Raw genomic sequence first — 14265 nt, 5'->3', positions numbered from 1 at the left:
CCGGCTGAACCAGGAAGTAAAGTTGCGTGTGGTTGAGTGATTCGAGCGTGCAGCGTCTCCGGTTAGTCAAAATTCCAGTCTCATAAGAGCATGTAGGTACTGTATGATTGACACGACTAATTTATTGTTTTCACTCACTTAAATGTAAAGTTCCAGTGGCTTAGTTAATTATATTTTTAAAAACCTTTCTTCCAAACAATTTATGTATTGGAAACATTTTCAATTTTTTTAAAGAGTTTCTGCAATGTTCAATGTTTCATGAGTTGAAAACACAAACATGCGCAAGTGGAGACCAGAATCCATAATAATTTTAAAACAAGACCTCGTTCATGCATTGAATAATTTGAAGATTCGCTCTTGAGTATTTGAAGCAGCTGAATAGAATGTACAATAATTAGGCACAGGCACATTCATTTAAATATTATTGACTAAGTGATGATATATCGGCTGCGTAATATAGACGATCTGTGTGGGCAGACTTCATTTAAAATGTCTCTGATGTACTATATAAAATATAGCAATACAAAACATTTGATTTAATAAAAATGGCAAAAATGTTTTGTCACTGGCAGCAGCAGGAATGTCATATTGAAAAAATGCAGCAGATGGCGGTCGTGCTATATGTACAACAAATCTTAAGAGTGAACAGGGACATAGAGGTTGCGTTTTTCGGTATTAGAATAGTTTTTGAGTGTAACACTAATACAACCTCTTTCGTCCCAATCGCAAAATATGAGCTATCAAACTTCAAAGTTAGCTTTAACGATGTGTGCCCATTGTAATAAACTGTGTATCCGTTCTGTGATCTCTACAGAAATTCAGGAGGACCTGCAATGCTTGCCACTCCATTTTGTATTTATTTAATGCTACATTTTTTTTTATTTTCAGAGCTCTGTGCTTAGCAGCTGTGACAGGATAAGAAGATTTACGTTTAATTTCCACATGGCCTCTGAACATCTGCAGCCCCAACCTTTTGCACTGAGCCTGTCGACTGGTTATTCCAGGAGTGTTTAGTGACATGCTGGTGAACAGCCTACTTGTGCAGGCTGTGTTCTGCAACTGAAGTAAAGAGAGAGGGCACCTTTTATCCACCTCAGTAGGGGGCTATGAGTTCCCTTGTAGCATACGAAGATTCTGACAGTGACGATGACTTGACACAGGCTGCGCTCCCTAAAAGTGCAAGTGTGGATTCCCAGCTGCCCTGTGCTTCTTACTTTGCAAAGACGGATGTCAAGGGAGTAAGTCATGGAGACGCTTTTTGTTCAGCATCCGCCCTCCAGCCTAGAGGGACAGAAATGCCACACAGGGACCTCCCTCTTGACCGGCCCCAGGAGATCAGTTCTACCCCCTGGGCTGCTCCAGTGGGTTTGAAAAGCAGCACTCAGGGACTGCAGTCCACCGTTCCGCTGTTGGTGGGCACGATTGCTCGGAAGAGGCCTCAGGTTGCAGTGGGAGCCGTGAAGCCATACGTGCCCAAGAGGCAGAGGATGGGACAGATGCCTGAGCATGACACAGAGACAGCCCTACAGACTGAGATTCCTGCAGCAGGGGCCACAGACTCCAAGCTGCTCACTGAGGTGTCTGAAAGCGTCCGGCCGTATCTGGGACGAAAGCCCGCCAGAACAGAACTCCCGAGACATGCCCGGCTCCATATCCAGGCTCATCAGGGACCTGTGAACACTGTGCAGTGGTGCCCAGTACCACAGTTCAGTCACCTCCTGCTGTCTGCCTCCATGGACAAAACTGTGAAGGTAACCTTTTCACCTGAGGTCCTCTGGTAGTTATTAGGCCCGACTCCAGAGCTATTAGAGCTGTTGAATCCACACAACGACATTGTTTGAAAATGTCAACACAGTGATTACGCTGTAGTGAATGCCTGTACAGGCAATAAGCTCCCTGATTATTGCTTTGAAACCTTTGGTGAACCGGAGTGCGACACTTCTCAAACATTGTACAGAAATAAGAAAAATCAATCCATGATCTGCTACTAAGAACCACTGCTATTGTTATTGATATGTGTATACAGACAATATAATACAACTACTATTATTAATAAGATGTTATAATCATTAGTAGATCATAAGCTCATCTTCAACACGCTCATCAATGTCATGGCTTTTTGGGAATACCCAATAAAGTTTAAAAAAGCCTGAAAGATTGACCTATAATGCTCAAAATATCATTAAGAAAATAAGCAAAATATATATTTTTTCATGTTTCCGTATGTCTCTTGTGCTTCATTTTCAACTCTAAGGAATGTGGCTGCCACATTGCAGCTTGTCAGAGTAAAATACATTATTCATATTGAAAAGGTTAAGTGATGCATGCATAGATAAATAAAATACTTTTGTTATGATTGACGGTTGATGATTGTAACTTTAAAATGTTGTCGACCACTGCACTTGTAAAATGGAGAGCGGGTGCTGATTAATGAAACATCTAAAATTCACGATCAGGCTTCTTGTTAAAACAGGAATGGAAATGCATCAGCTCCTGCTAATTCACGGTAGTAGAGCTTGTAGAACAGATGGTGGAGATGGCACTGTGTTGTTGCCCTGATTCCCTTTAGCTGTTGTGGCAACAACATCTATGATTAATTCAATTGATTATACAGCCTTCTGAAACTGCACAGAAACCTACAGACCTAAGCCTGAACTACATGAAACATCAAGCTGTTTATCACACTGTATTCTGCCCCACAGAAATATAAAACCAAATGAATACTGTCTAGTCTGAGTAACGCAGACGATAAGTTTGTAATAAATCCATAAGGGCATAATCAAAATGACTGTGGTTGTACACTAAGACAGCGGTGGCCAGCTGGGGTCTTCAAGAATCACATATTTCTGATTTCCACTCCATCTGAGCCCTCAGTGAATTAATTTAATAGTGTAGCAGCCTGGCAGTTTCCTACTGAGGCGACACAGATGTTTCTCTAAGGACTTGGCATTTCAGGGGCTCCCAGGCTTTTATTGCTGGTGCCGTGTGGATAATGTCAAATATTAATGCCAGTAATCGTGGCTGATGCTGCCAGACAGCCATTGTAGCTGCCATCTTTGTTGTTTTTAATATAATAGGAAAGCACATGCATTGTGTATTTTACTATTAAACATGAAATGGCACATTTAAATGCCATTGCAATAAATTACACACCCATGGTGCTGCCAGATAGTCCAGAGTACTTCATTGCTTCATGACTTCAAGAATTTAAGGAATTCTCCACTAAGATGTATTAAGGCTAGTTAAAACCACCCATGAAAGTTATTACTTTTTAAAGCAAATCAATGACAATTTCTAGATGTGCCGAGTAATTTCTGCCTTAATCATCTGTATCTGGCGTGTTACTGGCTTTGTTGATCCATGGTGACACTCCTGAACCCCAGGTAAACACATGCAGATTTGTAACTTAGCATTCGATAGTGTTTTGATACTACTCCTTTGATTTGTGTAGCGAAGGCATTTCATTGTAAAGCGTGGCGACAGAGGAAAAGTAATGAGTTGATCAAGTGTGAAATGTCAATAGGTGGACTACAGAGGAGAATTAACATCTTCTGTGGTGCAGCATCTTCTCAAGGCTGATAAAGCACAACTCCCTCTCACAATCTCTCATTATGTTAAGAGTTTGAACTTTGGCAGTGTGTATATTTTCTTTATTTCCCCTTGTGTTTAATTCTTTCACAGGACTGGATTTTGTCCATGACATTGCATTCATGTTCGCTCTGTAACAGTTTTTTTCTACTCCTTTAGAAAGCCCTTTTATATCCCTGAGATACTAGGTCAGTAATGAGATAAAGGTTAACTGACCTTCTGTTAGGTTACAGTATTTAATAAGAGCTCTAGAGACTGAGCTTCAAAGCTGTAATTAAAGCCCTGTATGACAGATCGCTTTACATTGTATCTCTCTCCTCCCATTTACAGCCTTTTTAATTAAATACAGTCCTTTGAAGCCATAGCAGATTTTCATAAAGTAAAAAGTCAACCCCCGCTTTCCTCTGAGTATTGATTTGGAAATTAGCTTCACTATATTCTCACAGAAAAGGCATGAAAATTTAACTTGGAATGGTACAATACATCTGCACATCTTCTTGAGTGCTGAGCTTTGTGACATACAGCAGCATCATCAAGTTCATTTTTTGTAGGTACAGCTACAGTTAACTCACATAGGAGAGCATACAGGGTGTCTGTTGATGATTTTTATTGCATTTATTGCATTCTTCATCAGCCTTTTTGTTTTTTGTGTGGATAGATGATTGCTTTATTTCTGACAGTCCTCAAGTTTGAGATGGTTTCTTCTTTGGAATTCAAAGGAAATTCCTCAGTTTTTGGAATTAACTTACATCATTTGTTAACATTTTTTATCATCACTGTCATTATGAGTTAATCTTAAACAGCATCAGGAAGAAGGGAATAAGAAAAGAATAGATGTTAAAGTCCTGGAAAGGTTACAGGTACAGGTATGGGGAATTAATGCTTTTTCCCCTCAAAGGAGACAAAGGGAACAATTGTTGTTTTTTTGCACGAAATACAGATTATCAAACTTAACGCATCACTGATTTCATTCTCAGAATCCTCACTCATGTCTGTAGGGTTGCTGTGAATGAAGATTGAGTGGTTGGTGTCTCATAGACTGGCTGTCTAGTTTTTTTCCCTATTTTCAGCAAAGGCAGTTATTGTTGTTCTGCTTTCAACAACCAGTTTGATCATTGAGAAGGATGGCTTTAGGTTTTACAGGCTGAGGACACAATGCCTTCGTTTTCCATTTCTGCTCCCTCCTGGGTCTTTGTACATTCTATAATACTCCTGTCCTTATCTATCACACACCTCATGTGAGTTGATGCTTTCACATCCAAGTAGCTAGAATCCTCACAACCAGTTTTTTTCTTGTGATGCTGCCCTGAAAGGATAAAGTCATCCCTGCACTCTAATGGAGGATCTGAATTTTTATTTTATTTTAGATCCTATGCGTTCTGTATTCAGAAATGTGAAATTCACAGCCTCCAAATTTTAAGAACTTGTATGGAGGAATTGTATGTGTCTTCTGTTTGGTAACAGCTCTCATCAACCTGTCTGAAGTATTATACAGCAAATCCGGAAGAGCAAGGGAAGAGTGTCCAGTAGTATTTGTGTGATGTCTTTTGATTTGACTGTGGAGATGGATACCTAAACAGAAAGCTAAAGATTGTTCCCCAAATCTTTCAGTCTTTATGACTTTATGTATGCTGCCTTTCAGAAAGTGTTCTGAGAGCAGATTGTGCTGGAAGGAGATCAGCAAGTCTCATTTCAAAGAAAGCAGAAGGTTATCTGTTTTTTTTTATCTGATAATGTAACATATCTTCTTTTTTATGTCTTTTACACTTGGAGAAATGGCTCATTTTCCAGATCTGCTGACCTGTCCAAGTTAATCAGCTCTGAAAGACTCTTCGTCTATTTTTGGGAGTGTTTTTCCTGTCCGTCATGATCTGCCTCACACGCAATGGATGATACGATGAAATGGCTCTAAACAGGATGAGGTGCCCTCTCTATAGCACTGCATCAACAACACAAACAGCAAAAGAAACACAGAGATGTCTAAAGGCACTCAGTTTCAATAAACATACTCAGCATGTGAAAGACAGTTTCCATTTTCTATAGTGGTATTTATCGTACCTACAAATTCCAGTTCGTTTCACAGTAACCCATCTGAAGAGTCAGTGACAGCCTGGCATGGTCAGCTGTGATGAATTTTATTGCTTTTCAGTGTTCATTTCTGTGCTCGGGGGGGCTATGTGTTTCTGAAATAAGTGTGAAATGCTCTCTGTAGTCGCTTTACATGAAGCCTCAACTGTGCTACCAATTTGTTTAATGTGTTCAAATGTGTCATCTTACTAAGATTAGATAGGCCTTAGTACTGCAAACCTGATGTCCTGTGTACTTGGCTGTATAATTATGGACTTAAATTTTCCAGATGTAGATTGCAAAATAATTTATATTTCTCTTAAGAAGGTTAAATCGGTAAATAAAAATCAGGTGTAACAGACATTTTTGGTTGTGAAGCTGTAGTCCAACAGAGGTCAGTACAACCCAATGTGTTAAATGATTTTAGTGTTATTGAAGAGTAGTGTAGGCTTAGTACACGAGTCTGTTAACGTGAGATTTCATCAGTCACCCTGTAATAAAAAGCTGTTGTTGTCTAAAATGATTCACTCAGATCTGGGAGTGCTAAATTACTTAGTTCTAGAAAATATTCTCTGTCTTGTTCAGGAGGAAAATCAATTTCTTTTTTACAAAGTGCACAGCTTTGGAGTATTTTGAAAAAATGTTTTTGTATGTGTTTTCTCTTTTGTGAGTACATTCCATGAAACTCAAGAGTGGGTGAAATAAGAAAAAGGTGTCTTAAGAGTCATGCTTTATTAAAACCTCACTAGGCTGAAACTGTCGCTCACATCCACCGAAGTGAGCCTAGCGCAAAAAACTGCCTATGTATATTTATGCTGTTATCCAGTCACAATAGCATTTCGTTAGGAGACTTTGTGTAATTAAAGCAGGTTATAGGGACCCGCAGGAAAACAAGAGTAACTGCTGTTAACAAAAGTGATAATTTAGTAAAAGGAGAATCAAAGTTAATAACAAAGTAACATGTAAAATAACAAAACTAATGTTATTTAACATGTTATTTTACATCTTAAAAATAAAATGCTTTGAATGAGCCTTTCTCAACAGCACTTTCACTGTTTTCTGGTTCTCTGGTTTCTCTCTTAGTATCTGTAATTGAAATCTTGTTGAGCACTAATTTAAGGCTTTTATTTTGTTACTGATAAAATAAAAAGCTTTTGACACACTTCAACAGCTCGGAATAGTGAGCATGCTGTTTCAGAAATGTCAGGCTTTTGTTTCTTTCTGTGCATAGCTAGGGAAAAAAATTCCCTAATTCAGTATGAACCATGGGCTGGTTTGCAAGGACTGATGCAGTATCCTGTAGGTCTAGTTATTCCATTACTTCAGAGGGGAATATGAAATATCAGTAGAAATAAAAATGTGGTTTACATTCATCTTGGGCTCCTAGCATTGCAGTGAGGGTCAGCACCAAAGTCTTTCATTTGTTGACAGACTTTCCCCGGATTTAATTTACTGCTATTATCATTAACAATAATGTGCTTTACATTATGGAGCTCCTGGCGAGATGACAGATTCTGGAAAGAGTTGAACAGAGCAGCAAGACAAATGGATGGATGCAGTTATTACATATAATGCAATTATAGCAGACAGCCTTCAAATTCATCTCAGATTATCAAAATTAAATATATCAGTATCCTGATATAAAAAGTAACTTTAAGCTTTGAGCTCCTGCACAGCCTGCTATCACTCTCCCTACCCATGAAGAACATATGTGTACATTTAAGCCTGTGTTTATACTTGTTTCCTCTGTTCCTTTTCAAAGAAAGAATAAAAAGTCTACACTGTCATACTGTGGACCATACAGCAGCTCTTATGAGCTGCTGAAATTGTTTCAGGCATTCAAGTGTAAATTAAATGTATCTTTCTCATTACCCTCTTAGCGCTGAAGATAAGACTGATAATAATTATTATTGCACATGCTGCTGATGACTGTCGAGGAGCCAGGTTTTTATTAGCTGCTTTCTGTGGGGCAACACAACCTCCTACTGGTGTTCTAATTCTCTATGAATATTCAAAAGGGGAGAATGTCATTCATTTATAACCTGCTACTCTGTGTAGAAAAAAGTAATCCTTGTCAGGACAGCAAATCCAGTCGGGGCAAAGCATGTGTTTGCAAAGCAATCACCCAAAAGACTTGATTCACAACATTTGCAGCATCTACAGTATATACCTGATACATGTTATACATTCTGAGCAACATTTTTAAAACTTCAAGCTTGAAAAGGGCCATCTAAAGAAATGTTTTCCTTTGGGTTCAAGTGCTCACTGTGCTATCAGTAAGTTACCCCCCCCCCAAACTTCCCTGCCCCCTCACACACACAGGATCAGGAGTGCAAAACGTGGATCATGATTTCTCAGTCTAAGCGACACTTACTGTATTGTTGATAACCCATAGGTATGACACTGACAAACGCTCACTTTTCTATATGTGCTCCTGTGAAAAAATTCAGGATGTTTATTTCAGCTCCAGTATTTCTGGAGCTCCCCTGGATTAGAAACTTGTTCACAGCGGTTTAGGGTGATAACACTGAAACTAATTCCCATTCTAATTACTCTGCGTACCTGAGGACACAAATAAAAAGTAGAATAATGTGTGATTTACCAGCAGGAGATAAAAGCTGAGAAAACAGATTACAGGATGTCTTTAAAATGATGCAACGAAGAATAAAAAGCCAAGCTATTTTATTTTTATTTAGCTATTTAATCTGAAACATGAGGTAGAGTATAGGCAGAGCACTGAGGATCACAGAAACTATTGTGTTGTTATTGTTGTACAGAGCAGATTTTTGTGATATTTATAATTAAACAGTAAACATTCATATGTTAAAATGGATTTACTTGTACTACACTATACCTAGGTGGATTGGTCCATTCCCAAGTAGAGACAAAATAGTGGTATTTATCATTGCAACAGCAGTCATCATAAATAATTAATCAGTCACATTAGGTTTTGCAAAGTAGATGACACTGCATGAGACTAAGTGGAGGAATGCATGGTACAGCATGAGAATGTTTCATCATGTTTTATGCAACAGATGGAACACCAGGATTATTGTGCAAGGTAGTCAGTGCAGCAGTCTTAATTTGTCAAAGCAGACAGCCAATTAAACCGGGTGTCAGAGATGTAGCTCAGTGGTACAGTGTAAGCTCTGCATGTGTGAGGCCCTGAGTTCGATCACTGATATGTCCAGGTGTTTCAATCATCCAGACTAGGTGGGCTGAATGTCCCCTATTTGTGTGTAAAGTTCCTTATGTCCTTAAATAAGCTCATCTAGATGCTTTTAACAGATTACCGCCGTGTGTTTGTCTTTTTAGAGTAAAAAATAAAGACAGAACCAATAAAAGGGGGACAAAGTGAGGTCGAGCAGTTGTGTGTTTTTCAGCCAATAACATGAAATGTTGCTTGAACATTCTGAGAAAGGTAGCGTGTGCTATTTACCCTTCAAAGGGGTGTTTATTATCATTAGGGATGTTACTTAAAGCTCTTGTTTAGCAGGTGCTTTTACATTTAATCATAGAAAACACTTCTATAATGGAGCCAGTGAATCATAGCACAGCAGTAGTGTACATATCTCCTACCTAGGATTTAAAAACTCCTCTGCATTGCTGTGTGCCAGACAGATAAACGACATGTGACCTTATTGTGGTACTGTAGCTAAGTAGCTTTAGATGTGGATAATGTTTTTCAAAGCGAGATGCTGAAAAAGCTTCACTTTAATACCATGAGTTTTACATATGTACATTCTGCATATATTATGGTGTCCCGTGATAACATTTTTTTATTTCCTGAGCAGTAGATGGCACTGTTCGCTTTTAGCAATAAGTCAACTAATGTCATAATCATGTACATCTTTTAAACAAAAGTCATTTTTAATAGATTAAAAAGAATAAAATATGAATCATTCCTAAATTATGAAAGTCATCAATGATAATTCTCACCATTTTAAATGCATGGTTAAAATTTCCTTTGCTCTGCAATATTTTACTCCTGTATTCCAAGTTGTTTGGAATTAGTTTTCAAATTAAACTTGATTGCTTATATAGCATCCTTCTATTAATAAATGAAGCAGTTATTACTTAGAGGAATCCATTCCCTTTTAATCTCAATGGTGATGCATATTTTGCATGCAACATGATGCATGAGAACGGAACTTCTTTATGCCAAGGGTTGTGGGAGCAGGGAACAAGGTACTCTGCTATGTTGTTGAAGCCAATACCCTGGCTTCTTTCACGAAACAGCTATATAAGATCCTTAGATCAATTATCTACTATTAAACAGGCTATATGAGCCAAAATGCATAATTTCTACTTCTTTATGTTGTTAACTAAAACATAAACAAGTGTGCCAGTGCAGCTTAGCTGACATCTCTTGTTTAGTCAAAGGATAGAAATGAATTAGTTTCTTGTGTCAAAAGTGGCTTAAAGCATTTTAATATTCCAGGTAAGTATCCCGTCCCATATGTATCAATGTGACTACAACGTCGTTCATTGACTGTCATATCGGCTGCTATACACATTTATATTGTGCTTTATTATCCCAAGCTTTATTATACTTGGGATGATGTTTTATGCACTGTGCTATGTGCATATCATAAATCAAATGCTGGCAGACAGTTAACAGATTAGGTGGGTAGCTGCGTCAGCATGCTTAGGCTGCAAAAGAACAAGTAATAGGTTTATTCCATGCTGAAAAAAAGAAGAAAGAGAACACAACGTTTCGGCCGTGGAGCCTTCACACCTGAAGAAGGCTCCACGGCCGAAACGTTGTGTTCTCTTTCTTCTTTTTTTCAGCACAGTTAACAGATTATGTGCTGATGTTGAAAGCTGTAGAGTCCATTTACCTGCATTTCAGGACCAGTACAGGCAGGCTGTGTATGCCTCAGCCACCTGACCCTCGAGGAATCTGACGAGTCCCTCGTCGGAGTCTGGGGTATTTCAGTCTCTATTCCCATCACTCTTTTTGTATGAGACTGTCTTGAGATATGCTAGTTACTGTCTTTTCATAAGCTGTCTTATATTAGTACCTAGGAGGTAAGTTGAGATCATTAAATGCATTTACATTTTTCTTGCTCCATACTTCAGGAATTCCTGATTGGAGGAAATTACATTTTATTCACTTTAAAAAAAAAAGATAATACATAATATCGTTATCATAGGTATAGTTTCTGAAAAAAAAACTAAATGCAAGAAACAGGTAAGATCCCATTACAAAGCAATTTCATTTCAGTTCAAAATGCTTCATTCATCCCCATTCATCCATTTTAGGCTTCACCAGCTGTACAAAATTTAAAATAAGTCAACACCAGGGAATGGGATATTTCTAGCTATGAAACTTTGAGTATATTATCACAAAAAGTCAAAAAGTCATGAAAGATGTTTCTTTCATCTCCATAATTGATAAAAAGAGCTTGTAGCTCTTGAAGCCTAAAGTTTATTAAAGCACAATGTAACAGGAGTCAGTGTCTAATGTGGAGTTCAGGCACTGAAGAATAGCACGTCTTCCACCTCTGAAAATGCTATAATTATCTGTAGTAGTCTATAGCATGCTGCTTTTATTAGTATCTTTAATAATTCCTTATTGCCTGCCTATGGTTTAATGGTGTAATTTGCCCCTATGTCCCTTCATTAAAAGCATAATAAAGTGGGGCTGTTGTGGGCACATTATCTGCAGTGATTTAGTGGACTGTTACTGGCAGTCATGGAATCAGGAATCAAAATTTACTTTCAACTCCAGGGCAATCATTTTAATGTTTACTTGCAAATGTGGTTTCAGAGCATGAAAAACAGTTAACTTAAGAAAGCAGTTAGTTGTTGTTTGTCATATTTTCATTAGATGATGCCTTTGTTTTCTAAACTCCTCTGCGTTCTTTTTTTACTGGGACTTAACCTTAATGTTACAATGGACAGCTGATCTTTGGCATGCCTAGTAACATGCTACAAGGAAATGTAGAATGGATATTGAAATAACTATTTTGGTAAGCAGTCCTTTTTGGAGTTACCTTTGAATTGAAACCTCTGGCAATTCCCCAAATGCTTAACACAACATGAATAAAACATATGTTTGTATTCTTTTAGCTGGTCTTAAGACCTGCGTGATTCCAAAATGTACCATCAATGTGCTAGGTCTGAGTTATCAAAGATTGTAACCTCCTCATCATTATGTAGGTCCACGTTTTTCTAATAACAGGAATGTCAGAGAAAACAAAAGGTGAATGCTCTATAAACACAGAAGCCCAGAACCTCTCTACCATCAGTTCTAAAAAAGTGTGGTTTACATTTAGCAGGGATCTTTGTCCATTTACAAGACACTAACCTGGATGCATGTACTTTCATAGTGTGTACAACAGTGTGGTTGTTTTCAGTAGCTTGCTTTTATTCTGCAGCTTCTCTTATGATAGTTTTAGTTCTTATACATTACATAAAATAGCAATAAAGCATGTTACTTGACATGTTACTTGATTAAAATTTAACCCTGAGAAATGATTTGACAAAGGATTTATCGTGCAAAATGTTAAGACTACTGTATAAGAAGAATATTTTTCTTTAGCATATCATTTTGAAAAACACACAAAAAAATTTTGTTCCTTAAGGACTGTGCTTGTGTTGACAAATACTGAAGAAAACAACCAAAAATTAGCAAAAGTGGAAGCATAATGGCACTTCAGGACTCTTAAGTACCAATTAAACCATAAAACAAACCAAAATGTTTTTTACCCAGTTACAGTGCAGTGCTTTAACATATTATTGATTGCAAAATAAATTAGGCTGTTGGCACTTTTCCAGTCTTATACTACTTCCTTCTTTCCTGAATTCCTGGATTTTTAAAGAATATATACTATGCATAGACACGTACATAAATGTCTTCATAAAAACATTTGTACTTAATTTGTTTTTAGAGAGGTAATCTTTTTTACCATTTTTTAATTAGTGGCCAAATAATTCATTTGCAACAGAGAGCAGCTTGTAACCACTAGAAAATACTGTAAGAGTTCAATATAAGTTGATGTGATCTGTAGTAATATGGCTCTGTGCTGGAGGTGATGTAGTGATCTGTAGTAATTCATAACTGTGCTAGAGGTATCAGGCTGTAGACAGTTTTGCCACAGTCACTCCTTTAGTCAGCTGACATCCTTTCATACAGTTGTTTAGCAAATCAAATGACTCATAGATTATTCCGATGATATGCATGCATAAACATACAGTAACTCCTTACGAGCAAATTGATTTTTTATAACTTTATTATAGCTTTGTGCTGTGACTGGAATTTCTGCTATGACTGAATTTAAAGTAGTCTGGGAAGCTCACCAATTGCATTTCCGTGGAACTGTCACTGGAGTTAAACAGGATGGCCTGAAGCTTGGTTATAATTTAGTGACTTGGAGTTTGAAGATGGTTGTACAACTTAAAGAAGTCTTTAGAACTGCAGTATAAAAGTTGAAACAATATTAATTTTATTATTATTGTTAAACCTGGATAATTTGTATCAATTTGTTACAATGTAGACTATAACAAGTACTTCTAAAGTAATTAAAGCTATTTCAAATCTTTTATTTCACTTTCAAGATGCCAACAAGAATGGTGTATAACACCATTCAAAGTCTCAGCGTTCAAGGTCTTATAAATCTGAATTAACAATGAATATCTAAGTGTCAGAATTCAGTCTTGCACAATTTGTTCAGGGCAGCACAATGGTGCATTGGTTAGCATTGCTGCCTCACAGTGCTGGGATCCTGGTTTCAATTCCTGGGCTGTTATCTTTGTGGAGTTTGTATGTTTCCCCCTGTGTTCCCATAGGTTTTCTCCAGGTGCTCCGGTTTCCTCCCATAGCCCAAAGGCATGCTGGTTAATTGGCTTCTGCGAGAATTGGCTATTTAATTAACTTTACCAACATTACATGATGCAGATCACGTGCATGCTTAATTTCAAAAGGTGTAAGGAGGAGATTAGAGATACTGGAGTTTCATTTTTTCTAGACAGATTGCAGCATTCATGGTGTCTCTGTGACCTATGAATATATGAAATGTGACAATACTACCCCATCCACATTCCTGGTTTTCTTCTTAGGTAGCCTGTGAAATATCATGGATCTTAAATGTTTAAAATCATTGTGATAATGGTTGACTGTCCATCCTAGCCCAAATGAATTTCCCAACAGAAGTATTGTTGCCTTCAGCTGTAGAAGTGTTCAAAAGCATACTGTTTTTGTCATGTGATGAAATTTGGTACGCGCTCTGCATTTACAAATACAACCTAAGGCCTAATTCTCACAACAGCAGTTCTTAGCCTCTTGTAATACTAATGGGCTTGTATTTATTTTTAATGGTTTAATATCCAAGGAAGTACTGCAAAGCATGTGTGCTGGGGGAAGAGGAGGTTGGAAGGGATATTTCTCATTATTGCAGTTGACCCTTGATAGATTTTGCCTGTCAAGCAGCTTTACAAAATCATCCCATTTACTCCCTTATTGTTAAACCCTGTGAGGCTTGGTGAAGACTTGCCAGTGCTTAGTTTCTCGCTAGTCTGAACACCTGTTTATTCTGTGTGAGAGAGGTTTAAGCTTGGGTCATCATTCCTTCATTTCATCATAATTGTGGACCCATGGATGGGCAA

General features: G+C 37.7%; 1 protein-coding gene across 1 annotated transcript in view; it reads left to right on the top strand.

Annotated features, from left to right (window-relative positions):
• Nucleotides 1-2: 2 nt before the first annotated feature.
• The window catches only part of wdr25 (WD repeat domain 25), a 36605-nt gene continuing 22342 nt past the window's right edge, over nt 3-14265 (top strand). The window contains exons 1-2 of the mRNA XM_088925476.1: nt 3-92; nt 889-1751. Of these exons, the coding sequence (XP_088781602.1) occupies nt 1107-1751 (645 nt within the window). The 5' untranslated portion in view covers nt 3-92; nt 889-1106. The remainder of the gene's footprint in view (nt 93-888; nt 1752-14265) is intronic.

Source organism: Atractosteus spatula, chromosome 9, assembly GCF_055471065.1.
Source record: "Atractosteus spatula isolate fAtrSpa1 chromosome 9, fAtrSpa1.hap1, whole genome shotgun sequence".
Taxonomy (NCBI): Eukaryota; Metazoa; Chordata; class Actinopteri; order Semionotiformes; family Lepisosteidae; genus Atractosteus; species Atractosteus spatula.
The sequence above is the reverse complement of the archived record's forward strand: the minus strand, read 5'-3'. Positions and strand labels throughout refer to the sequence as shown.